At 51.4% G+C, this 27,033-nt stretch overlaps 1 protein-coding gene across 5 annotated transcripts in view; it reads right to left on the bottom strand.

The window, feature by feature from the left end:
• Znf362 (zinc finger protein 362) overlaps positions 1-27,033 on the bottom strand; it is a 32,881-nt gene that overhangs the window by 3,911 nt on the left and 1,937 nt on the right. For 2 of the 5 annotated variants that reach the window (XM_034503456.2, XM_034503457.2), the window contains exons 2-8: positions 18,088-18,213; positions 13,370-13,433; positions 12,982-13,228; positions 9,778-10,099; positions 8,857-9,081; positions 347-425; positions 75-233 (exon numbers count right to left, since the gene is read on the bottom strand). In XM_034503456.2, coding sequence (XP_034359347.1) covers positions 75-233; positions 347-425; positions 8,857-9,081; positions 9,778-10,099; positions 12,982-13,228; positions 13,370-13,433; positions 18,088-18,125 — 1,134 coding nt within the window. In that variant the 5' untranslated portion in view covers positions 18,126-18,213. Of the gene's footprint in view, positions 1-74; positions 234-346; positions 426-8,856; positions 9,082-9,777; positions 10,100-12,981; positions 13,229-13,369; positions 13,434-18,087; positions 18,214-23,243; positions 25,242-27,033 lie in introns of those variants that run through there. The other 3 variants (XM_076934166.1, XM_076934167.1, XM_076934165.1) reach the window with 2 other exon arrangements.

Below are 27,033 nucleotides of genomic sequence, written 5' to 3'. Positions count from 1 at the left end.
GGCTAAGAAGAGAACCTTAGGCCCACAGCTCAGCTTCTAGGCTCTGGAACTTGGTGCCAGGCAGCAGGACTCACCGAGGTGTAGGCCCGCCCGCACATGCTGCAGCAGTAAGCCTTGGCGTGCTTGATGGCATGCGCAGAGAGGTGGATCTGGAGCGAGGCGGAGTCTGAGTAGGCCCGGTAGCAGTTGGGACATTTGTAGGGCTTGTCCTTATTGTGCTGGCGCTGGTGAGACTGAAAAGAGCGCGGCAAAGGGTCGTGAAGCGCTGACCCGACTCCACATCCCACCCCTTTCTTGGGCCCCTAGACGGGTGGGCTCCGGCTGGGAGTGGGGGTGGGGCACTCACCTGGAGGTTGGAGAGTTGAGTGAAAGCCTTTTCGCAGCCAGGATGCGGGCACTTGTAGGGTCTGTCGCCTGTGTGGATTCTGCAAGAGCAGGCCCAGTGAGGGGGTTACCCCTGCCACACCCCACAGCAGTTCCAGCACCCAGAGCCACAGCTAGACCCTCTGCTGCCAAGTACCTGTCTCCCCAGGCCCCACTCACTTTCTCTGGTGGTCGAGGAAGGCCCCAAACAAGAGCTAGGGCCTGCAAAGGCCACCAGCATCCTTCTCTGGATTCTGCCGCTGGTCTGAACACAGTTTCCCACTTCCCCAAATCCCTGAGACATCCTACAGTTTCTGTTTTCTTGGCTCCCTCCATAAGAGGGAGACCTCTCTGGGTTTTTCCCACTGCCATCTCCCCAGAGTCTGACATAAGCTGACTAGACAGCTGGGGACTACAGACAGAGAAGGCTTCTCATTTCTAAAGTTAGCTACTGACAGCAGAAATAAGATTCATAGGAGATTCAGGCTCTTGCCCGAGGTGTTGCTTGAGTGTTGGTTGGCTGACTAACATGTGGTCCTCCAGGGACTTAGGTTCTTCCACAGGGCTGCACCAAACATCTTGACCAGCTAACCACCCCCTCTGGCCTCCGGCCATCCAACTATGCCAACTGTCCAGCTTCCTCCGTGGGTCCTCAGCCTCAGTATCCTCCTGACTTCAGCTATGATATCATCCCTTGTTGTGTCCTTGCTCAGCAGCCCCCACTCTGTCCCTGTTTGTCTGGGACAAGGTTCCCAGCCCTTACCCTAGCATTCAGGGCCCGTTCACATTCTGCCTTGGTTTCTGAGACCTCCTCTCTGGCCCTGCTTTCTCTATTACATCCCCTTTCCCGACACACATACAGCTTTGAGCCTCAGGAAGGCCTTTGCCCTCTGCTGGTACGTGGGGCCTTTCAACACTCCCAGATAGCCCCTCACCATACCTCTTTCACGGGCATGTCCACATGCACTGGCCTTGTCACAGTAGAGTCATAAAAAGGACCCTCTTGGGCCAAGGTCTGCCCTTACCAGTGACTTGTCCCTGTATGAGGCAGCTGGGTAGCCATTGGACAAAGGACTGGACTGCCTGTTCTCACTACCTACAAAGGTCTCAGTTACCAGCCCTGAGTGTCAGGCCATGCCCATCACCAGGATCCCGCCCCTACATCTTCCTCTGCCAGGACTTCCAGCCTCAGCTCCCACATCTGGAAGATTGAATGATCTGTCTGAGCTCTGGCAGTCCCTCTTCAAACACAGGAAAAGCCAGCAGAAACCGGTATGCTGCCTGCACCCCAGCCCCATGATCCCAGCCCCATGTGGGGACCTCAAAACCAGACCAGCTCTTACCTAACGCTGGCCCCTCCACACAGCGCTTGCAGTGCAGACCCAGACACCCCCTCCCTTCCTCCTGGAACTCAGGCCCCATGAACCACACTCCTACTACCTCCTGTCTCTCTGAGTCCCAAGTTCTCACGTCTAAAAGAGAGATAACGATGAAGACCGTGGGCACAAAAGAATCCATCTAAGACTGTTAAAAAACCACTGCTGCAGGGTTAGGGGAGGCGACTCCACCATGTGAGCTGCAGACATGAAACTGAGGTCACTATGCTTGGCAGAAAGTGTCTTCACCAGCCGAGCCATCTCACCAACCTCCTTTTAAAGATTTATTTATTGTATGTATGTGAGTACGCTGTTGCTCTCATCAGGCACACCAGAAGAGGGCATCAGATCCCATTACAGGTGGTTGTGAGCCACCATGTGGTTGCTGGGAATTGAACTCAGGACCTCTGGAAGAGCAGTCAGTGCTCTTAACCGCTGAGTCATCTCTCCAGCCTGGTTTTGTTTTTAAGGAGGGTCTCATTTTAGCCTGGGCTGGCCTAAAATTCAAAGCATTCTTCCTGCCTCAGCCTTCTGTATGCTAGGATTTCAGAACTGAGCGCCCATACTCCAGCATTTCCCACTCCTGGGTGACTTTAACTACCTTGTATTTCATAACTGAGGGTAGATGTAGTAAAAGTCACTATTCAGGGTTCTCTCTCATTTCACACTCTCTCCTGTGGAGAAACACACTCACCCCATACAAAGACTCCAGAGGCCCTTCCTGTGTTAAGGCACTGTGTGTTGGGCACACAGGGGCCCTTCCTGTGTTAAAGCACTGTGTGCTGGGCACACAGGGGCCCTTTGGTACTAAATAGCTGTTCTTAATATTGTAATTACTGTCAAGACACTTAAGAAAGCCAAATGACACAGTTCCCCACTGTAGTTGAGTATGTGTGTGTGTGTAGGATTAAGGTTATACACACACACACACACATCACAGCCCAGGAAAGAAAAGCAAAAGCAAGCATGGTTTGCACCCTGCATATGCAAACAAACACAGGTAGTGTACCATGTCTGGCAGTAGCCTCCACAGACTCTGAACACTCTCCTATACTTCACTGAATCCCCCCTGAAGCAGCTTCATCCGAGTCTCACACCCCGGTACCTGTAGGCATGTGGTACCTTTCACCTGTGTATCTCTTTGTCACAATTGCATAAGACACATGCTGTGAACCTACTGTGCGTAAACAGACCACAGTGGACAGTGTCCTGCTCGAAGCTGATACATGCTTCTGGTGTGCACCATTAGCTAAGATGATCTTCCCAAAGTCTGGGCTTGTGGGTACAGTTTGGGGGTCATCCACTCTTTACATGTGCTTTCCTTTCAAATACAAGTTCTGGGAGCCACTAAACAGGATCACCCCAACGGTGGTCTGGGGGACAGCTTCAGCTCTCGGGGCCAGCCTGGCCCACCTCCTGCCAATGCTGTACATTTCTGAGTGCCTGGCACAGCTTTGCTTTGGATTCACACCCTTCATGACAGTAACATTGGGAAGATGTGTGTGATTTCTCAAAGGGCAGGAAGACAGGACACAGTCTCTGTAGAATGGAACAGGTTGGTTCCTTGATTCAGAGGATGCTGGGGGTCCTGGGGCTTGGGAGCATGGTAAACTCTTAGCCACTGGGTGAGGACACGGTGGCTTACTGTGACTTCCAATTACCTTCTGAATGTTGACAGACTCCTTTATGCGGCTCTGCTTCCTGCCTATTACAACGTCGAATCACACAAATGAGGAAAGGAAAGAGAGAGAAAAACAAAACAAACAAACAAACAAAACTCCCAGAAACAGAAGCAATTCCCCTCATGCCTGGGAACATTCTGGCAAAACAGTCCCCTTGTAGGGGACTAAATAGCTCCTACTGCGCAACCTAAGAGCTGGAATTCAAGTGTGACGCTCCCATGACCGTTCTTACAAATGCTCAGACAAAATCTACTTACGAACAACAAAAGAATTTCTAATCATTATTACTGCTTGCTACTGTGTCTATTTTCTCTTAATCCTAAAAAGTGATTTATTTTATTAAGTATGTATATGTGTGTCTGTGTGTCTGTGTGTCTGTCTGTATGTGTCTTTGTGTCTGTGTGGGAATATGTGCATGTTTACTGCTTGCTACCGTGTCTATTTTCTTTTAATTTAAAAACAGAATTTATTTTATTAAGCCTGTATGTGTCCGTGTGTGTGTGTGTCTGTGTGTGTGTCTCTGTGTGTATATCTGTATGTGTCTGTGTGTATATCTCTGTGTATATGTCTCTGTGTGTCTCTGTGTGTATATCTCTGTGTATATGTCTCTGTGTGTCTCTGTGTGTATATCTGTGTGTGTCTCTGTGTATGTCTATGTATGTGTCTGTGTATTTGTGTGTGTCTGTATCTGTGTGTGTCTGTGTGTATGTGTGTGTCTGTGTGTGTGTGTGTGTCTGTGTGTGAATATGTGCATGCCAGCGCAGGTGCCCACAGAGGCCGGAGGAACTGTGTCCTCCAGGAGCTGGACTTAGGGTCAGCTGTGGGCCTGTGGACTGTGGTGAGGACCACACTTAAGTCTTCCAGAGCAGATGCACAAGCTCGTAAGCACCGAGCCCCAACTATGTCTAGTGTTACCCAATGCTGACTTGGAGCTGATGGCCTTTCTTGGGTCTAGACCTTTAGTTCAGAATAATAAACTTTTCCAGATCCTTCTGTATACAAACACTCATAGAGTTTCCAGATGGTCGCTGGGCAATACCAACTATTAGAAAGGAGAATGCCCAGAGAGAGGGGCTGTCCGGTCCCCTCCCTGTTGTCAGTTAGTTGGACATAAAATTACAAATGTCCAATGAAGTCTGCAGCCTCAGAAACGAGCAAATCCCCAAACAAGAGGCTCAGTGCCCATGGGTTCGCTTCATACATATATAAATATCTAATGGACACAGATCTTCTGTGCCCATTCTGCTTGTTGTCTTGAGTCAGGGTCTTATATAACCCAGACCTCCAATTTACTATGTAGCTGGGGGTGACCTTGAACTTCTGACTCTTCAGCTTCCAGCTCTCAAATGCTGGGATTATAAGCACAACATCATACATGGCTTGTTCTTCCAAAACAGTTTCTTGCATTTATGTATTTATTTTGTGTATGTATGTGTATAAGCATGCCTGCTCTAATGTCAAAGTGCACACTTAGAAATCAGAAGACAAATTTCAGGAGTCAGTTCTCTCCTTCAGCCATGGGAATTCCAGATCTATAGAACTGGAATAACTTGAGTCATCAGGTTTGGCTGCAAGCGCCCTTGCCCACTGAGCCATCTCTGCAGCCCACAGCATATGCTTTTCACGATGGACCAAAGATGCTGATGTACAGAGATTGTCCCAGAAAATGTCAACAGAACACATCTTAGCTGGGCATAGGGGCATATTCCTGTAGTCCTGGCGCCCAGAAGACAGAAGCAAGGGGTTCTCTGTGAGTCTGAGAGCAGCCTGCTCTACAGAGTAAGTTCCAGACCACCCAAAGGTACATAGTGAGACCCTGCTTCAAACAAACAAAACCATGCTGTTACATGTCTCCAGGGTTGAGGAGCCGGCCCAGAGGATAAGAGTGTTTGCTGGACAAGCATGAGAACCTTAGTTTGAATCCCAGTACCCACATGAAAGCTGGACATGGCTAAACACATATACTCATAATTCCAGTGCAGGAGGTAGGGGCAGGGGCAGGAGGAATGCTGGGCCTGGCTGGACGTCAGCCTGACCCCAAGCTCAGCCAGAGACCTTGTTTCAAGAAGTAGGGGCTGCCAACAACAGGAGAGAACCAGATCTCTTCCTCTGGCCTCTGCACTTGTGCTCCTGGCTGTGAAACGTATCCATGTATATACGTGGACATGTGTATCCATGTATGTGTATACACCGGACACATACACCACCCACCCACCCACGCACACACACATGCAGCTTAGTGGTAGATGCTTGCCCAAGGCTTTGGGTTTGAGCCCCTGAACCACAGACACACAAAAATTCTTTCTAGATATAAAATACCCTTTTCAATTAGCTCTATGGGATTAACTGAAGGCCTCTGAAGATGAAGCAAACTCACTGTGTGCACCATCTTCTTAGTACAAAGAGCAGCACAGGAGAGGCCTGACAGTGGACTCTAGCTCCCTTCTGATCTTGCCGACTGGGCAGGATCATGCCGTCCTATCAGAAGATCCCTGGGCCCCTCACATTGGCCTTAGTGTTTCTGCCCTGAGCAGCAGGTCAGAAACTTCCAGAGTCTTTCTGATGAATGAGGTCTGGGACAGACCTCAGTTCCTTGTGCCTCGGAACCTGGGCTTCGAATGTGCTGTCAGCCTGAGAAGAGATGCTTTCCTGCTCTCAACAAGGACAACATAGCCCAGTGGACTGATAACTGTAGGATCAGAGGACAAGGGATCATCACCGAGGAAAATGAAGCTGATTTCATTGTGGTTAATATTTCATTGTTTAAAGAGCCCAGAAGAACCACCCTCTACATGGTCTGTCTCCGACCCTTCATTCAGGAAGCTATATTTAACAAAATAGAATGAAACAGTCTCCAAACAGATGGCCTGCTTCATTTAACCCTTCAGATCCACAGAGGAGAGGGGCTACAGAAACTTCACATCCTTATATACTAGCATATTACCAAGGAAAAATTAAAATCACATCTCTCTGAGAAACGATGCACTTGATTGGCCTCGTCTACAAAACCACACAGAACAAGTGGTGCTTCAGTGAGACCGTCTCTCTGCCTGGGTTAGACCCCCCCTCACCATCGTTAGCTCTGTGAGTAGGCTCCAAGGGAGTCCACTGTCCTTCCTAACAGGATACAACTGCCTAAATCAAATTTGTAACCGTGACCATGGCAGAAATGTCACATTTAAAGACAAATTTCACGTAATTAGGCATGACAAGCCTGATAGGACAGAGTATCCTGCGAGAGTGAGGCCGTGGTGAACATCTGGACATATTCCACAGGCTGTGGAGGCAAAGCTTTAAGTAAAAAAAGAGAAATGTTGATCAAACAGGATCTCATGTAGCCCAGGCTGGCCTTGAACTTACATGTAACTGAAGCTAGCCTTGAAATCCCGACCCTCCTACCTCTGCTACGTGTGCCTCGCTGCCCCTTTCTAAAGACAAACAGAACAAGAGTCTTGACACAGGGAGCCTTAGTCTCCAAAAGGGGGCTATCCCTGTTATACTACAATCTGGCAGAGGTGATATCAGTTAGTTCATAGTTCACTGATTCCTAGTAATAGTATTTTTTTAAATTCACATATACACGATGATTAAATTCTGTCCCGGGGACTCGGCAGAGTCTCCTGAGAGCATTTGTATCAAATGTGTGCCCAGTGGCTCCTTGCTTATCTGTTGATAGCGTGTCTCCCGTACTCACGCACACCAGGCCAGCCAATTGGTTTTTAAAAACCAAGGCATGACTACATCAGGAAATGGCTGAAACACATGTCCACCGTCAAATCTGTGTCTGGGGAGGCACAGAGATGGGAATCAGGCTGACAGCCTTCCCTGGGCCATGCTGTCCATGTATCCCCACTATTCCTCACAGCAGAGTGACGCACAAGGCAAGCCATCTGCACCCTGGGATGAAGGCTGGGAAGACCACAGGGACAGATGAGCAACGAGCAACACTGTGACCAGGCAGAGTGTTAGCAGGCACACACTATAAAACTAGCTACTAGGGAGGCAGAGGGAAGATGGCAGGCTCTTCAGCAGCATCATCACCATCACCATCATCATCATCATCACCATCATCACCACCACCACCACCACCACCATCATCATCATCAAACAAGTCCTTGTTTTAAAGGAGAAAACAAAAAGAAAATTTAAAAGGTCTGGGATGTAGTTCCATGGCAGCCAACTTGCTTAGCACACAAGGCTCTAGGTTTAATCCCTGATACAAAGATATCACCAGACTGAAAATTTACCAGGGCTAGGGCTATAGCTCAGTGGTAGAACTCTTGTCCAGCACACACGACACCATAGATTTGATTCCCAACACCACAGAACAAGCGATTTTAAAAGTAACACTCACAATAAAATATGGTTTCACATATAGCTTTCGTCCATTACCGGGGTGGGTTGGGGACTTTAGCTGTCAGCAGTTACAGACTCTGCAAGCAAACAGTCCCTTTCCCAGTTAGCACCGATAAACAGGCGACCTACTTTCAGACACGACAGTCACACGAACAAGCTGTACTTCCCCCCCTCTGAACGCGTGGAACAAACTTGACTATGACCTTCTGAACGCTGTCTCTTTTAAACTCTGCTGGTAGTATGTAGGGAGCCAGTCTGTCCAGCATCTCCCTGCTCTCCCTTGCACACACTGTCACCTCCTTACACCCCCGTTCCCACACTCAGCTAGGCTCTGCACACACCGCACTAGGCAGAGACTTTTGTCTGGTTTGTTTCTAGAATTCCGTCTGGCACAGCACAGGGGCTGGGTAAATGTCTGTTAAATGGATGAATCATGTTCGCTGTCCAAACTAGGTCTATCTAGTCCACAAATACTTAACAGACGCCCAACACTCACACGTGTTGCCACCCCCGGGGGGCAGAGACAGAAAGACGGGACACCAAGCCCTTGCTTTCCATGGCTCCCAAAATATTGAGGGAGCCAGAAAAACACACAGGCAAATATGAGACAGCCTACTCCGGATTCAAATGAGACAAGTGGTCATTGGATGCTCAGGACCTGTGGGCACACAGAAGCCATACTCCCGCTATGCTAGAGGAAGTGGGACCAAGAGACGCAGAAAAGGCAGCCAGGATGTCTCAAGTAAAGCACACTGTTAAGTGCAAAGGCCTGGAGATGAGAGCGGAGCCCAGTGAAGCTGAAGGGCTCCATCCAGCATGGCGCCCTCAGTAAGGGCTCCATCCAGCATGGCACCCTCAGTAAGGGCTCCATCCAGCATGGCGCCCTCAGTAAGGGCTCCATCCAGCATGGCGCCCTCAGTAAAGGCTTCATCCAGCATGACCTAAGGCTCATCAGAGGACTCTGGTCTTGACCCTGGGAGCAACAGCCATCTGAGAGCCCCTGCCCCTCTTTGCAATCGTTCTAGCACTGAGGTGCTGAGCTCCGGGGGCCACAGCAGAGGAAGGGAGGGGGCACCCACCTGGTGTGCTGCTGGAGGTGGGAGAGCTGCCGGAAGGACTTGTCACAGTAGGAGCAGTGGTAGGGCTTGACACCCAGGTGGATGCGCAGGTGCTGGGCCAGGTAGGAGGCGTTGGCAAAGGACTTGGAGCAGTGTGGGCACTTGTGGGGCTTGGCCTCGGTGTGCGACTTGGAGTGGATCTGCATCTCAGACTTGGTGAAAAAGGTGAGCGGGCATACCTTACACCTGCAGGCAAGAGGCAGCTTCAGGCCTGGGAAAATCCCCACCCCAGCACTATGTCTCCAGGAAGACCTCCTCTCTCAAAGGGCAGGTCTCCAGGGACACCTTCTCTGCATGGGGCGGATTCTACTTATAGAGTCCAGAGGGCAGAGGCCCGCTTGAGAGAGACAGGGGCAAGTTCCAGCGCACACACCCTCTAGTCTGCAGGGAGCTTTGACAACTGGGAACAGCTGTCTGGGGGACATACACACAGTCACAGGGAAGTCAGGCAAGTTTCTTGCCTACAGCCACACCCGTGGCCCTGGAGGAGGAGGTTCTCACAGGCTAAGTCACTGTGACCTGGAAGTGCGTTAGAATCTTCTGGGACCTTCTGACGAGCACAGGTTTCTACCTCCCCTCCTCCACCCAACTAACTCAGACTTGTGGAGGTCCAGCCCTGGAGGTAGCATTCTGTGAAATGGCCCAGGTGACCCTCATGGGCCAAGGAGGACCAGAACTCTTAGCACCCCAGGATGCTGCCTGCCCTAGACCACCTGTGACGGGGTTAAATTCTTTTCCTCCCCTCCTTCTCCCTGACACACTGGTGTGAGTCTGCCTGCTCTTTGACTCTTAGCCCCACTCTTACCCCTGGAGCCACACTTTCTAACTCCATGCATATCTCCACCACAACCTCACCCAGACACCATATGAAGAGACACCCACCTGTATGTCTTGCCCTCCTTTGCGGTCTCACCAGAGGCCAGGATGGGGTAGGGGACAACAAGGACAGGGGGACCCCCTGGGTTCTCTGCCTTGATCTTTTTGCGGCCGCGTTCAGACTTGGGGGGGCCAAGCAGGCCGTGGCCCTGGATTGTCTTGATGGAGTCCAGGAGGGGGGGGCTGGTGATCCCTGAGATGAGGGTGGGGGATGAGGCGATGAGGCGGCTCTGGCTGGTGGTGGTGGGTGTGGACGGGGTACTGGTGCCGGTGCCTGGGGTTGACTCGGATGCACTCACAGCAGGGGTCCGAGAGGAAAGCCCCAGACCTAGGAAGACACGCACATGGAGATCAATCAGGTTAGGGATAACTCAGTCACAAGTCACTCAGCTCTGTGACTGACAGGTCCCCTTACCTTCCTCTTGCCTTCCTGAGCTATTCCTAATCCTAAATGATTCTCAGAGGTAACTAAAGCCGTAGATAAGTGAAAGCCTGGGTTAAGTTATATGAAAAGTCAGCGTAAGGGCTGACAGCGCCGGACAAGCACAAGGCCTCTGGTTTGTACAAGCACCACAGAATCCGAGAAGCACTTTGGAAATAAGTCCACCCACAGAAAAAGTCCCAGGCACGCAGACGCTTGCTTGCCACTGTGTTATTTATAATAGCAAGACTTCAGAGACAACTGAATTATGCAAATTAGGAAAGGGTTGAGCAAACAGTGGTCAGTCTTTTTCTTCCAAACTTCCCATTATCTTTGTTTCAAAAGGCTGTGTATGTAAGCCCAGGAAAAATGAACTGGCATTGTGCATACGTGTGATGGTGGGGGCGGAACAAATGACAGGTGATGTGCATATGTGTGGTGGGGGGAGCGGGGCAAGTTTTAAAAGTAATGGTTTAACTGTTTTCTGGTTATATTACAATGAAGTTTAAAAAAGAAAGAAGAACCCTCCCTCACCCCCAATTTTGTAATGTCCGTTTTTATTTATTTACTTCTTTTATCTTATCTTTGCTTTTTGACACAGGGTCCTGTGTAGCCTAGGCTGGCCTGGTCTTTAAGTCCTAACCTCTTCCCTCTACCTCCCACATGATCACTGTGCTCAGCCAAAAGTTATTCTTTTAGAAATGAAGGCAGGAGTAGCAGAATGGCTGCCTGTACTACACGTACTTGGTTACTGCACGGACTTGGGAGCCGAGATAGAGGAAGGCCAGTTCCGGACCTGCCGAGACTACACAGTGAGGCCCGTCAGGAAGGAAGGGAGGGCCTACAAACATTTATGATAGCATTTACAGATACATGCTCTTATAGTAGATAAAATATGACCCTAGTATTTATTATCTGGCTCAATTTATTTATTTATATCTCTCTATATTTTTATCTATGCAGAGAGGACACAGAATGGGTGTGAGCCTGGTACGCGCCTCACACCCGCAGCAGGAGTGCACACTTCCCCAGTCCACCCAGGACAGTTTGACAGTAACTATTAAAGCCTGAATGCGCATAACTTTCAGCCAGGCAGTTGATTGATTCTACTTCTAGAAATCACCACAAAGAAACGGTCACCCTTGAGTACAAGGGTCTCCGTGCAGGGGCTTTCCCCACAAAACCGTGATTTCCCCACAGTGATAAAGTGCTTGTCTTCAGCATGGACTATGGGCATGGATATGGGGCCTGTACGACCACCATAACTGTGAGGTGGAGCACAAGGAACAGAGAGGAATGCCAGGCTGTGCAAGCCCACGAGGGCCCACCTACCCCAGAAAGCACACTCCAGTGACACGTACGGACATGCCTGCCTTGAGTGAGCCAGGATGGAGTTAGACCCCCGATGCTCCAGCCGGCTCACACAGCCCTCTTCACTGAGTGAAGGGCAAGGTTTGGTAATGGGGAATTTTTCATATCTTGTTTGTCTACTTCAAAAATTATTTGAATCTTTTACTTGGTGAATTCACTTATCTTTCTTAACATCTGTGATCAGAAGATAAAATAAAATAAATTATAGAGAATTATAAATTTTAGGCAAGGCTAATGGGTTTTTTTTCTCTTTTTAGGTTCTCTGAAATTTCATTTTTTTTCAATAATGACTACGTTGTTACTTTTACAATAGATGTGAAATATAGATGACTGGGAGAGAATGCCCAAATAGGGGTTGCAGAGGGGATGAAGACAAAAAAGAAAAACCAAAACCCAAGTTAAATCGTGGATACGGCCCTGCCACAAACACAGCAAATGCACCCATATTAAAGAATAAACAAAAGATATGGAAAAGGGAAAAATGTGCCAAAGCGTCTCTAAGATTCCAGGGTAAGGGAAAAAAAAAGATTCTGGGTTAGGCACTCAGGATTATGAATAATTTTTTCTTAGTTCCTCCTTTCCCCAAATTTCCTTTAATATGCGTATATTGCTTTTTTAATATTACTTTTACAATGAAAAATAAATTTAATAAAATCATAATAACGGGAGATGTGCAGAATACAGCTGGGGCCTGGGGAGGCTCACAGGGCCCACAATTTTCCGGCATCTCTAAGAAGGGGAGAGAAAGGCACTTGGCTGGTGGCAGAGACTGGGCACTGAGGGAGCAGACCCAGCTGTGGGGTGGAGCACAGTGCCTTCCTCCTTGCTTTTCTCGTCTGCTGAATGGAGACAGCAGGCTGGAATGCATCAAGATGCTGGTTCTGTACCAAAAACTGTCCTTCAACCCAACACTCCCACCGCCCATCACCAGGCTGCTGAGAGGAAGGACTGTTACCGAGCGTGCACAGGTGCTAACTGGAATCGCTGCCACTACAGCATCCCTGGTCCTCCCCCACCAAACAACCTGGCCTCTGGCCTTCTACACACTGTTCCCTCTGCCAGAGCTGTCCATCCTTCGGCTCCAACACCCTTAGTCTGCCTTGAGCCTTTCCTTTTTCTTCTCCCGGGAAACAGTCTTTTGTCTCCTACATCTGTTCACATTTCTGGAAGTTCTGAGTCCTCTAGATAGTAGTTTAGAAGCCCGGGGGCTATGGCTAGCACCACTGGCCTCTCTGCCAAGCTTCCCCTACAACCCCCAGCCCTGCCCACCCTGTTCTCAAACAGTCAAGCCCCACTCTCACCAAGTCCTACCTGGATTAGATCCTGCCCCAACATTCTTAACAGACCTGGCTGGCCCCGCCCACTCCCAGGCCCCACCCACTCTCCGTACCGCCTCCAGCCCCGCCCACTCAGGTTACCAGTGACAGTGCTGGTGGCCGGCCTCGCGTGCAGCGCCACGTCGGGCTGCGGCACGGACTGCGGGTGCAGCCCCGGCACCTGCTGCAGCTTGGGCAGCGACATGACCGCCTGGCTGCTCTCGGCGGGCGCGGGGGGCACTAGCAGCGGCTGCTGTGATGAGGCTGAGGTGGGTGGCAGGTGAGGCGGCCGGATCTTCTCGGCCATCAGCTGCTCTTTGATCTTGTTAATCAGAACCAGGTTGTCCAGCTGCAGAAGGGAGAGGAGCCAAGTTGGAATGGGTGGGCCGCACCCCAGGGCCCTCTCCCTTGCAAGCTACAGCCCAAGCCCCAGGCAAAGCATAGTAGCTCCCACTAGGAAGGCAGCAGGAGCTGGCGTCGTCAGTCTTACCTGGCTGGGCATGGTGGGAGGAGGGGGCCAGAAGTACGGGTTGTTAAATCGAGGTTCGGCCATCCTACAGGAAGGGAGAGCACCTGTCACTATCAGGTATGAGATCTCTTTACCCTTCGAGACCTAAATTCCTCAGCCAAGTGGGCCTCCCACCAAGCCCAGAGACCCACATTCCCAGGCTGAAAAGTCAGGAATTCAGTGTCTCCCTGGGTGGACCTCAAGGGGCAAAGGTCACAGTCAGACCAGAGTGCTCCCAGTACAGGAGTGGGACATGCTGCCAGGCCAGCTTCCATCCCCTAGCTTTCAGAGCCAACCCAGCTGCATTCTACATAGAACCCTCCCCCACCCAGAGATAACCTGGAGAGCCCAGGGGACACCTTTGTTAATGGCCACAGAGCAGAAGCAACTGACTACCCACTCTAGATCCTTGCCCTCCTGCCTTCTCCCTTAGGGAAGATATTCTCATCAGAATACATGAGATGGGGCGTACATATGGCCTCTCTGAAGGGAGGCGGTAGAAGAATTTACACAGCCCCAAATAAGTACTTCCCTTGTCTCAAGAATTACACTCTGGAAAGTACGGGCATGGACAGGTGTAACATCTGACCTGCAAAGGTGGGGTGTCAGGGTGCCGTGCTTAGGGAGGAGGCTGGGGAGACCAGGGGTTGACATAATGTGACAAGGGCACCCGGTGGTCCCCACTACTGGCAAGTTTGGCAGCCTGTGAGCTGGAGAGACCAGGGCAATACAGGCCCTCAAAACTATCTCTGTCCTTCCTCCTGGCCAAGGGGTTGGGGATTGGGAAATAGGGTGGAGAGGTTGAGTTTTCTGTGGTTCAGTTTGCTGTGGTCAGTCAAGAAGTGATTTGCAGGGACCGGGTAAACACGGGTGCCCCTACTCACTGCTTCCTATCAGAGTTGACAGAGTAGTCTTTCAGAAATCACTTTTGATTGCAAACCCTACCTGGTATTGCAGCTTTAGGCCACAAAGAAATGCCTGCAACCTGGGTTGGTCCAAGGAGCTTGGGAAGTCCCTCCTGGAACCTTGGCAGAGTCTGAGGACAGCTGCCCCTCAGACTTGCTCTACTCGAAGTGTTTTTTTCAGAAAGAGCTTTTATATGGATCTCCTTTTGTGATCTTTGATTGATAAGGGGCACAAAAGGCATCCCTCCCTATCTCTTCTTATAGGTGGAGAGGCTGGGGCTCTAAGGTGCTAGGTTAAGCCTGGAAGTCAGATTCCTCAAGCTGCTTCCCTGGACATTTGCTTTGTTAATTCCAGTCCTCAGCAGAAGGAAGGCCAGCAGCTGCTCTACCCCTCACTCCCAGCCTGGGCAGAGTCTGGTCTCAGCCCCTAGGCTGGAACAGAGGGTTGGAGACAAGGGGTAACCAGGACAATTCCCATCCTGTCAGCCTTCCGGCCCCACAGGCATAGGAGGCCCTTCTCTCTGCCCATCAAAACCCATGTTGGCCTCTTACAGACAAAAATCATATTCTGCCTGCCCATGTCCCTGACCGCCCCAGACCTATGTCCCTGACTGCCCCAGGCCCATGTCCCTGACTGCCCCAGGCCCATGTCCCGGACTACCCTAGGCCCATCTCCCTGTCTGCCCCAGGCCTTTTGGATTTCTCTCCCAGAAAACAAAACAAAACAAAAAACCAAAAAGCCCTCCAAGCAAGACTCCGTGAGGAGGCTGCGGGTTACCAGTGCCCACCTTGTACCAGGCACACTGGCACCTAGAACAAGAGCTCTCACCATGCCCACTTTTAGAAGTGAGGAAACAAAGATCAGAGAGGCAGAGTGACTGGCTCAAGATCACACAGCAGTTGAGTGTACTATTGAGACTCCACTACCCTCAGCCTGAGCCCAAAACCAGTGCATTAACTGGTTTCACATTAACAGTGAACTGTTCAGGGAGATGACAGAGCTTTCTGGCTGTAGGCTTGTGGGTGTGTCCTGCCTTAGGGTGACATAGTTGTAACCCCATGAGTGGACACAAGGTAGACATGGGTGGGGGAGAGGAGCTAACCTACAGTAGCTTGGGAATGGGTCCACCTGTCCAGTTCATCCTGATACCCCCCAGCCTCCAGGACAGGAGTCCATCGGTGTAAATTTTGGGAAGGAATGAACAGCAAATAGGATTCCAAATTCTCTGACAGGCAAGCCCTCCTGCATTCTAGCTGCTCAGTGTACAAAGTGCCTCTGTGGAGAGAGCTTCAGAAGCCCACAAGGATGACAAGCAGGGACAACATTCTGTCGTCATTTCATGGAGGAACCCATCAGTCATTAGAAAGGACACCTGCTCCAGGCTGCAAGGACTGGTACCAGCAGCCTTGGAAACAGTCCCCAGAGCTGTTTTCTGCATCAGTAAGATGGGGTGAGACAGGCTGCTCTGCTCCAGGGCTCTGCCCACTGCACTAGGCTGCTTCCAGACAGTTCTGGGGAAGTTCTTCTCCACTCCTCCACTCCTCTAGGGAGCCGAGGGCTTGCCCAGGTCCTGTTGCTGGAATAAAATATACGCTACCATTTATCATTTATCACCGAGTAGCCAGGGATAGCCCCTGCCTTAGCTACACAGCCAAGCACATAAGGGGAGGCTTTGCCAGGGCATTACACAGCCCCTTCCTGGTCCTTCTCTGCCCTTCTCCAGCTAGGGGTCTGTCAATGACCTTGGCCCTGGTATCCACCTACTGTGTGCCAGATTCAGGGGACAGGACAGGGCCACTGCCTGGTACTCACTGGCAATCTGGCATGCGGGTAAGACCTGCCCTGAGGAAGGGTGTGATGTGGAGAGAGGCAAGGACAGAGGAGGAGGAGGGTACAGTGATGTGGAAGATGAACACCTTCCCAGTACTATAGCGGCATGGGACACTGAGGTCAGCCTTAGGGCTCTGAATGCCAAGATGAAACAGGGGACAAATGTCAGTGGTAGGAAGGAAGGCAACAGGGAGCATGCTGGACCAAGGGAACAAGGTGACAGAGGGGACACCAAGTCGGGGGGAGTATACTGGGGTAGAAGCAAGAGCCAAGCCTGCCGGGACTGAGTGTCCACGCTGGATGGGCAGAGGAGATACACTGGCAGTCAGCTGGGGCCTTCAGCGCTGAGCAGAGACTAGGAGTAGAGAGCCACACACCTTAACCCTCACCCTTGCAATCCACCTACAACTGCCATTGGTTCTTCTTGTTCTAAAGGGTAAAGAAAGTTTAACTGTGGATGACTGACATTATCTCCTGGAGCTGTTTCACAAACTCTGGACCAGATCAGGGACCAGCAAAGGGGCTAAGTCGGATGCGCCTGCCTCTCGAAGCAGCCACCGGGGATTCATAAGAGCTCCCACCTACGAGGCCCTGCTATACACACCACCAGGCCACTCACTCCTTTCAGAGCCACCTGGCCCCATGAGGGGTCCTGTGCACCTGGGGCTGCTTGCCTTTTTGATCTCTTTCACAGTTTCCCACCCCGCCTCCCACACTGGGCTCCTCAGAATCGGGCAGGACCTCCATTCCCTAGCACCTCAGCACCAGTGGCCTGTCTACCCAGGAGCTGTAAGTACCAACCAACCTGAGCCTCCACCTAGAGGTTAGGCCCAGCTCCCTGCCTCCCCTGCCCTTTCACAGACTACCTCAGAAGCTGCTTTGCATCAGTCTGCCTCTGCTGGCCTCGACTTTCTCCCATGGCAAGCCCCTCCCCCAGTGACCCGCCTCTGAGCAAGTCATAGACACACAAGGGTCCTCCCACCTCAGACCAGTCCCAGATGAGATGGGTTGAGAGGTTATTTCCAGACACTCTCCAATCCACTCATGCCTCCCCAGCAGTCTGGCCTGGAGCACTTCCTCCAGCCAGGAAACAGCAGACTCTGGTTCTAATCCTGATTCTACCTCACGAAATGTGTGACCTTGAGCAAGTCTCTCACTCAACTTCCAAGTAAGGGAATAAGCTGCCCTAGATGCTGGCCTAAGTGATCCAAGAGGTGATCCAAGGAGGCCTCAGGGGGACATGAGGCCTGCCTCGAGTCTCAAAGAGTGAGTGGGACTCAACCAGAAGATGGGGCAGGCGCTTGGGTAGAGGTAACGGTGTCTGCAAAGTCCTGTACGCAAGCAATGCACCAGTGTGGTGCCCAGGATGTGCAGCCTCTCAGAGAGACTGGCAAACAAATGAACCTGGACAGTCAGCCAGACCCTGGCTCAGAGGCTGACCCCTAGTTCTTAGGCCTAGAGTCCAGGTGTCTGCAGCAGTAAGTAAAGGGGGGAAATGTGTGGTATCTAAGACCTGTCAGTTACCGCAGGTTCTAGAGAGGCCAGAGTGGGTGGCAGGGGAATTCCCAATTAGAGGTATGAGTATAGGACTGAGCCTAGGCCCAGAGGGGAATGACCCAAGGGGCCTGGCTACTCAGGAAAGCATGTGGCCAGGGAACTATACAGCTGCCCCCACAGTGTGACCCAGATCTCTGGACATCAACAGAGACAAACACAGTTAACACAACATGCAGACCGCACCAAACCCAGACATGGGACAGACAAAGACTTGTGGCCGCAAGCATGGACCCATGGGGACAGGAAGCCAAAGCCACCAACACTAAGAGAGCAAGCATACCTCCCCCATGACACCCTCAGAAGACAGCAGTGAGGGGCACTTGGGACTCTTATGGACACAATGTCTTGATCCCCAGAGAACAAACCCCTCAAAACAGACCCACAGCCTGGAATCACAGGTTCCTTACCTAGAGGGTCCTTTCCCACTTGGTGAACTTCTACTCATCCTTCAAGACCCAGCTCAAGTGTTCCCTCTTCTACGGAGCTTTCCCTGAACCCCCAGTCAGTCACTTCCTCTGTGTTCCCAACGGCACCTTGTGTATGAGAATAATAATAACAATAATAAAATGGCAGCCACCGTTGATTTAAACATCAATGTGCTGAGCATATTACAATTCGAGTTATCGACTCTTCCCAGTGACTTGGTGGAATGAGCACTTGACAGAAGTACAGCTCATAGACGTCAATCAACTTGCTCAGTCACACAGCAAGTGAGTGAGGGAGCGAGGATGCCATCCAGCCCTGGCCCAGCCCTAAAGGGACACATGCACTCTGGTGTGGTTCTTACACAGTGGCTAGGAGAATCTGTAAGCTTCCCAGGAAGGCTGGTATCTGGCACCTCACCTGGGCCAGCATCTTACCCAAGGTGGCCACCTACAATAGGCTGAGGACTGTGGCAGGATATTTACAGTCATTACTGAAACAATAGACCCATGGTACAGATGAAGAAACTGAGGTCCATACACGTTAGGCAACCTGGCTGAGGCTATGAAGCTCAGTACAGATTTCAAAGCAGGTCCCTCTGTCATCTTTCCCCAGAAAACCTCTGAGGCCAGTCTAAACTCCAGAGGGAAGGGCACAACAAGGTACCAGGCTCTGTTGTATGGGGAAAGCACAGACGTGGACCAGGGGACACAGAGGACACACAGCCCTTGGTGGGTAGTTGGGGTCACTTCTGCTAGGGTGGAGGAAGTGAGGGTTGTCAGTTCAACAAATTTAGGCCCCGCCCCCCAAAGCCACACCACAGACATTAAAACTGAGATCTGCCCAGTCCCACGTGGGAACAGGCTTTCAACAAAGCCAATGGGGGTGGGAGTGGGTGGGTAGGGATGGAGAAGTGGGAGGAGCCGGACCCAGACAGCAGGGCCACCGATTATAAGGAGGCTGCAGGGAACCACGCCCACCCACAAAGGTGCAGAGCCCAGGGAGCCGGGCTGGCCTCATTGGTCTGAGGAGGAAGTACTAGCCTCAGTTGCATGGGGTTTTTTGTTTTGTTTTGTTTTTTTGTCTTTGTCTCTCTGATTTCCAAATTCCCAGTCATGGCATTCCGTTTCTTTTTAAATGAAAACAGTAAGTTTATTATTTAAAAAAGTGAAAGAAAGTGCTTGGGAGCCTAAGGGGCTAAACTAGAGGCTCATGGGAAAGTCGGCTCAGCTGATGGGGGCGCACCAGAACGGCTACACATCAGGCCTCTCACAGCCCAGCCCTAAAACTAAGCTGGGGGAATGTCAGGAGGGCTTCCTGAAACAGATAACACAGTCTGTGAGTAGGACTACACAGGTTGGGGCACAAAGTGGGTCTCTGCCCCTCACCAGGTACTCGGCGCAGTCCTTCACTCAGACCTCAGCTACCGCAGGAGCCCCACCCTGCATGCTTTCCATGTCCACCCTGCCCTACCTAGAAGCCTCAGGACTCCCTGCTGCAGACATGATGACGATGACTTGCGTCATTGGTTGTCTGCTGGCTTCACTGTTTGACCCACTGCACAACAGCCACGCAGGCTGACAGTTCCTCTCTCCAGTGTCCACTTCCTTTCTTGCTTTCTCTCCTTCAAGGACCCCAGAGTCACTCACTGGCCAATTCCAACTCCCCACATGGCTCCTGATGCACAGGCTCTTCTTACATATGGGGTCTGCTAACCCCACGTGAACTCTGTGCCCTGTGCCCTACATGCCCATCATCAGGGTATTTCCCATGCCTATCTTTTCTTAGCTATCTGAGACATGGTACTCCATCACAAAGAATTAGAGAACTTTTGGCAGCACCTGGTGTTTGAATGAGTGAATGAACGAGTGAATGAATGAATGAATGAATGATAGTGTGCATGCATGGTTAGGTGGAGGGAACTAAAAATGTTACAGTCTGGACAGAAGTAAGTGCCCTCCCTCTGAGTGCCCCCTGCATTACTCTCAGTCCTGCTGCCTCTATCTGCCTGACCCCATTCCTGCTGACATGAGGAGGGGGCAGTATGTGTGCTGACCCTTAAAGATTGAGCGGCTAGTGAACACAGCCAACGGTTCTGCCTCACTAGCCATGAAAAGTCAATGGGCTTCCCCTGCCAAAGCAGCAAAGAGAACCACAAAAAACGAGACTACCCAATACTGGTGAGGATGCAGGGACGTGACACTCCTGTGGGTGATGGGTGGGATTGTGAACTGGGACAAACATTTCCAGAAAGGATCAACCCATGATGTGTGAGGATCTCGAAAGGCATCTAGACCCGCGGCCTACTGAGCCCAGTCCTGGTCAGCCATCCCGCGGAAACAACCCGAAGCCCCATGCACGACGCTGCTTGTGTCTGTGGGTTCTTAGGAGCAAAAACTTGGACCGGCCAAACTTGCAAGCAGTAGAGAGACGGCTCTGAAATGACTCTCCTCTGTGACTGGCACTGCTGTGATTTGTTCAATGTGCACATGAGCCTATGAGGAACCAGGGACACAGAGGGGCTAGGGAGCTGCCCAAAGCCAAGCAGAAAATATGGGGCTCTGATCCAGACTATGGGGGATCTGGAGCCAGGCTACCACACCCATTAAAAAGTATAGTTAATAACCCTCCATGGGCAATTAGGAGATACTTGTGAGTCAGGAGGCCGAGGAAAGACAAAAATCACGCTCAAGACGGGATGCCGTTAGGGCACTTGAATGCTAACATGGGGCAGGGGTTGCAACAGGGCAGAGTCAGGGCCAGGGGGCTGATGTACTTCATAGCTGTCTGTCTTTTATGACTTTTCTACAGTGTGGCTATGTGACTGCCTTGAGGAATGGTTTTAAAATAAAATCGAAGCTTTTGCAAGCTTTGTTTGGAAAGCAAGGCACCCTTGCTTCCCATCCAAACTGTGATGTTCTCCAAATTTTTCCAAAAGAGAAGCAAAGGGTCCCACTGCAAGTCCCAGCACCACCCATGCCCCCAGTGAGAGGGCAGTTAGGAAGGGACTGGGAGTCTCATTATATCCAGGGGCTCCAGCCAGGAAGACAGGCTAAGGGATAGACTAGCCTGTCTGTCTGTCACCCACTCTTCCACAGAAAGCCCTTTATAGGTGACAATGCTTGGGGGAAGTCCTAACCCCATAGCTGGTCAGCTGAGGCCTCCACAAGGTCCTGTCGGCCACATTCTTCCCTGTCATCCAATGGCTACACCTATTTTTCTGCCCCTCTAGCACTGTACCACCCACCCCAAACAAGCTGCTTTTATATGGCAGCCTGTGCCATCTGAAGGTTCTAGAGCCAGAATCCTGACATGAAATCTCTGCTGAGATCACCCTGCCACGGATGAATGGTCTGGTCACTTGTCTATCCAGTTCCCCACACAAGCTGTGAGCTGTGTGAGGACAGCTTATTTGAGGGTTCATAGTTACATTCCCTGTTCCCCAGCCAAGCTTCATGGTTCAACTGACAGGTCTTAGATTCAAGACAATTTTTTCCCTGATCTTTCCCCTAACAGGAATGAGGTTACCCAGCTTCACACTCCTAAGACTCCTTCCTTTGTCATACCCCTAAATACACTGGTCACCCCAACAGCCAAGAGTGACACTCGAGGGTAGGATCATGGCAAAGCCATGCACCCACCAAACTGGAGATGGAGAGGGCTCAGCTCCCATTGGTGCTCCATAAGGCCTGGAGGGCCTCAAAGGGGCAGGGTCTCTTCATGCCAGAAGAACAGAGGGGAACAGGCAGAAGCATTCCCAGTGCAGAGAGGGAACACTGCTCCTCCTCCCCAGAAAAGCAGACCTGCACAGGCAGGCATTAGGAGACCCCACAGCAACATGGTGGTCTGGAGCAGGTAGAGTGTAGGACAGGTACAGGCGATGGCCAGAGCAGTTCATACAGGAAGGGAGGGTTCTGAGTAGTCCAGAGTAACGTTTCCAGAAGACAAACCCTTATGTGGCCAGGGGGATGACTGAAAAAGGACAAGCAAGAGGCTATGCAAGAGAGGGGCTCAGGTGAGATTGCCTTCTGCCTGGCTCTTTGAGACCCACCCAGCCATCCATGATCAACATCTGCCTCTCACGGCCCCTCTGCCCTCCACAGTCCCCCATTCCATGAAGCCCTGTTGCTGCCCAGTCCATTCTACTCCTAAAATTGCAGCCAGGCCAGGCCAGCCTCAGAAACTGGCTTCTGTGAACTTCCTGTGAGGAACAAGACGGAGGATCCTGGATCCAATTAGGGCAGGTTTTGTAGCCCCACAAGCCTGGGAGGGCAGAGAGAGGTGATCCTGACAAAGAGGGCAGATATGTGCACACAGTGCCCTCCCTGACCTTCCACTCCCCCATCCCTGCATCCTCAGCAGCTCCACACCCAGTTCCCAATACCCAGAGACATCCACGGCAATGAGCCTTCCGTAGCCTGAGACACCATCACCTTATTGACTTAGATCAGGGCCTGTCTCTGTTGGCAGCTCCCCTGGGGATGCCAGGTTGATCGGAGTGACAGCCCCCAACCCTTCCTCCACCCAGTTACCTTTAGATGCTTTCCAGGTCTTTCCTCCCAACCTCTCCAGAAAGATGCTGTGAACCTTCTGCGTTGTGACACACTCCCAGAAAAACGTCTCGAACACACCTGAGCAGCAGGCTCGTGTGTCAAAAGGCATCCTGTCAGGACATCTGGGGGCAGGGGGCTTTACCCTGTCCTTCCTACAGATCTGTCCAGACCCCAAGCCCTGCCCCTGCCCCCCTGGTTCTCAGAGTGCTCCCTGGTTTAGGGTCAGGCATGATGCTCTGAGGTTACTAAGCCACTTAAGTTCGTGAATTGATGAGGGCAGAGGGAACAGAAAAGTCTGGCAAGCCTTTCTGGGTCTCTGGGTCCTTCTCTAGGAAGTGAAGGGGCTCAACCAATCACAGCTGGGATGGGGTGGAAGGTTGAAAGGGTAGATTTTACAGAAACCCAGGCCTGGGCCTTGGGAATCACAACAAAGCCCTGAGTTCAAAGTTGCCATTTGTAACCTGACGGGTGAGGACGGAGAGTCACAGTACAAGCACAGGGAAGCTGTGAGGACAGTACAGGGTAACAGGCGTAAGATTTCAGAATGGTGCCTGGCTCTGTGATATGCAGTCACTACACATGCTAACCTGCCAGTGATGGGCTCCTGAGGTATGAGGAGCCTTACACACATGCTCCAGTATCTGGGGTGCGGGAGCTTCCTTCAGCTCTTCTGACTTCTCCCCACATCACGGCTGCTCTGCTGACATGGATCCATCTATCTTTCAAGACAGGTACCAGACTGGGAATCCCAGCATGTGATCATAACCTCCTCCATGAAGTAGCTCCTTCCTTCCCCACCCACCAAGGGTTACAACCCACAGGTTGAGACCCGGTGTGCTGACAAGCCTGAAGCCTTTGCCCAAAGCTCAAAATGGAACATCTTTGCTGGTCACGATGGTGAGGCAAGAACCAGCAGACCGAAGACTCCTTAGGCCTCAGAGCCAAGTCTCTCAGCCTGTCCGTCACACCTGATCTACTGATGACCCCACCTAGCTACTTGCCCAGTCTCTAAAGCCCATCTCTGTTCTGGGGTTCCAGAAAGCTCTCCTGCCACTACAGCTCCAACACACATCTACAACAAATTGGCTTCCTCAGTGTCGGGCATTGCCCTGTGCTTCAGGAATATTGCCCCACAATGGGGGAGGGGATGGTACCTAACGGGGCACAGCTATCCCCACCAGGGCTTCTTCCTGCCCTAGAACCCCCAGGCAAAAGCTGAGCAGCCTGTTGGAACCTGATGAGCAGAGAGCCTACCAGATAAGGAAAGCCTCTGGAGACACCTACGGTCCTAGGCACAGTCCACTCCTCTTCCTTAACCCTGTAGTCTCCCCCATGAGTAAGAAGACATGGGCTACACAAGCATCATCAGATGCCCACTACAGGAGCAGAAAGCAAGTCTCACTTCCCTGAGGACATCAAGACCCCAAACAAGTGTCGGCATGGTGCTACAGACTGGGGTCAGGGTGGGAGTGGGCTCAGGTAATACTTAGCAGTCTCTGTGTACCCACTGGTTCATTCATTTACATGTTCAATACCGTGCACCAAGGCCACCAGACTGACCCAGTCAACAGCCCCGGAAGCTGGCCCTCTAACTTGGCTTCCCATGTCATTCACTGGAAGGTGCAAGAACTCTAAGCGTGTAAAGAAGAAATGGTGTCCTAGCAGTGACAGCCGCCTGACTTCCATGGGTGACAAGGGTTCTGGGGAAGAAGCTTACTTGGGGGGAGTTCTAGGGGAGACAGCAGAGGCTCTTCAGTCAGGATGTGAGCAAGGGTCAGGTAAGGCTGGGCTTCCCCACAACAGCAGTGGGGTCCTAACCAGACCCAGCAGTGCCCCCCACCTGACACCAGTCACCCTTCAACTCCCCAGAGATAAGCTCCCTGACTTCTCCATGCCTACACTTCCTCAGCTACAAAAGAAGACAACAATGTTGACTGTATATTTCCATACGCACAATGCCTCGGAGAGCATGGTCTGGCACGAAGCACGAGTATCCTCTGTTGGTCCCTAAACACACGTGGGGCTCACGGTCAAAGTGTCAACGGTTCTGGGTGGGAAGCTCCCTGGGTTGTACAGTTCTGAGTCTGAGCCTGTGATTTAATCATCTCATTAATTGCCTAACAACAACCCCAAGATTCCCAGGGGAAGGTGACAGACCTCGATGTAACATCATCTCCCAGGCACTGCCAGGACACCGTGGCTGCCACCACACCTGGCTCCACAGCCTGTCCTCACCTCTGCAGGAGCCCCAGCCATACCTCACTGGAAGCTTAAGTGTGCTTAAGCTGTCCCCGGGCAGACAGTGAGAAGCACAAACAAACAAGGGAATGAGAAGGTCTCAGATGCCCAGAGCCACAAAAGGGGGCTCATGTGACAGTGGGGAGCTATTTACAGCCAACGGGTCAGCAATGGCCCCTTTGAGGAGGTGATATTCGATGGTGCCTCCGGCTATGCAAGGATTCAGGAGAAAAACATTCCAGGTCAGGGAAGGTGCGCAAAGAAGCTAGCATGGCCAGAGGTGGTAAGAAATGCGGGTGGGCAGGGCAGAGCTGGTTTGGGAAAGCAGAGGTTGAAAAGCGGGCAAAGTTGGAACTCTAGAACCCCACCCCCACCCCCCACTGTAGGCCCAGAATTAGGCTACTTATGTTCCTTCTAAATGTTCAGGAGGCAGTGGAACTTTCAGCAGGGAAGAAGGAGGCAGAATGGGACCCTCAGGGTCCACAGACCACTTAGCATTCTGAGACCCCCCACCATGGCTCACAAAGTCAAGGCAGGGCCTAGAAAAGTAAGTGATGATCCTTATGGGGTAACGAACATGTCCAGAGATCCCAGCACATGCCTGGCCAGGGATGGGAGACATCTAAGCCACTGTTATTATCTCCCCATATGATCGATGAGACCAAGGAGAGCGCCCACTGTACAGGTGGAAGCTCACGGAGGTACAGAGCAGGCTCAGAGCCCTGAGACACAAATAGGACTTGATCTTAGGACCCAGGCTCACTGTTACAGAGCCTCTGACACTCTCATCCCTAGGAACGCAACTGAAGCCTAGGCTTTTCTCCCGTGTTAGCATTCAAACATGACAGGGCTATATTTGCATCTCATATCTGTCCAACCTGGGCTGGGGGAGTTGGATTGATCGGATGGATGGATGGATGGATGGATGGATGGATGGATGGATGGATGAGTGGATAGGTGGGTGGATGGATGGATGGATGGATGGATGTGTGGGTGGAAGGGTGGATGAATGGATGAATGGATGGGTGGGTGGGAGGGTGGATTAATGGATGGGTGGGTGGGTGGATGGATGGAGGGATGGAGGGATGGATGGATGGTTGGATGATAGGATAGACAAGCAGACTACTGAACTGACTAACCAATAGACTAAGAAATAGACAGTGAAAGAATACACAAATGGCCTGGCAGCAAATGAGAGAATATATGAACAACAAGAATACAGAGCAATGAGAAAGAGGCAAGGAACACCTGCCTTGAGAAGGACAGGGCTAAGTTAGCTTTAGACTGAGGTCGCAGCCGGTTCACACACCAGTTTCTTCCCACCTACGACCAAGCTGGCCTCCGTTTCCTACGGTCACAGGCAAACTATCCTTTACCCCTTAGGACCAACCTATCTAATGTGGCCATTATCCGCCAGCCCCTCCCGCACCAGCTAGCAGCCCTACAGCGGGCCCAGTGGTCCACCATCTCTCTGAGCATTTCACAGGAAAAGACAGGAGAACAGCGCTCCAGAACTAGCTGGGGCCAGACTTTCAGCCAGTGCCCTCCTCTCTGAGTCCAGATGACCTCCCAGGGCCTTTCCATCTCTGACATTCTTTGGGGTGGGGGTGAGCCTCTGGGTTTTTACACAGCCACTGGGGTCAACAGAAGAATTTCAGACCAAAAACTAGAAGTTGGGAAAGGTCCTGCCCAAAGCCCCACCCACATAGGAAAGGCCCACCCAGGGAGCCTGCAGGCCCGAGTTAGAGCCCTCCTCCGTCACTGCCCTACCTCCCCAAGCCTCAGTTTCTTACATTTTAAAATGAGATCAACTGTCCTCACCTGAGTATCTGACCTCAACTCAGTTTTGGGGAGCGCCTGACATGGTTACAGCCACATAGGACATTGTACACACTGTACAGTTCAATTTCCTGAAACAGTATAATAATGGAGTCCAGGGGAAAATGAAGGGGGTTGCACTGTCCTATTCCTGTCCAGTTCTGTCTGAAACAAACCATACTTGTGACAGCGCTCCAAAAGAGAACAGTTAGACGGAACCCAAACGGAGATCCCGGCCTCAGTTCTCCTCGACTGGGCAGAGTAGTGAGACTCTTGGGCCTCAGTTTCTCCATCTTAAAACCCTGTTGTTTCAGAACCTGT

Source organism: Arvicanthis niloticus, chromosome 5 (assembly GCF_011762505.2).
Source record: "Arvicanthis niloticus isolate mArvNil1 chromosome 5, mArvNil1.pat.X, whole genome shotgun sequence".
Taxonomy (NCBI): domain Eukaryota; kingdom Metazoa; phylum Chordata; class Mammalia; order Rodentia; family Muridae; genus Arvicanthis; species Arvicanthis niloticus.
The sequence above is the reverse complement of the archived record's forward strand: the minus strand, read 5'-3'. Positions and strand labels throughout refer to the sequence as shown.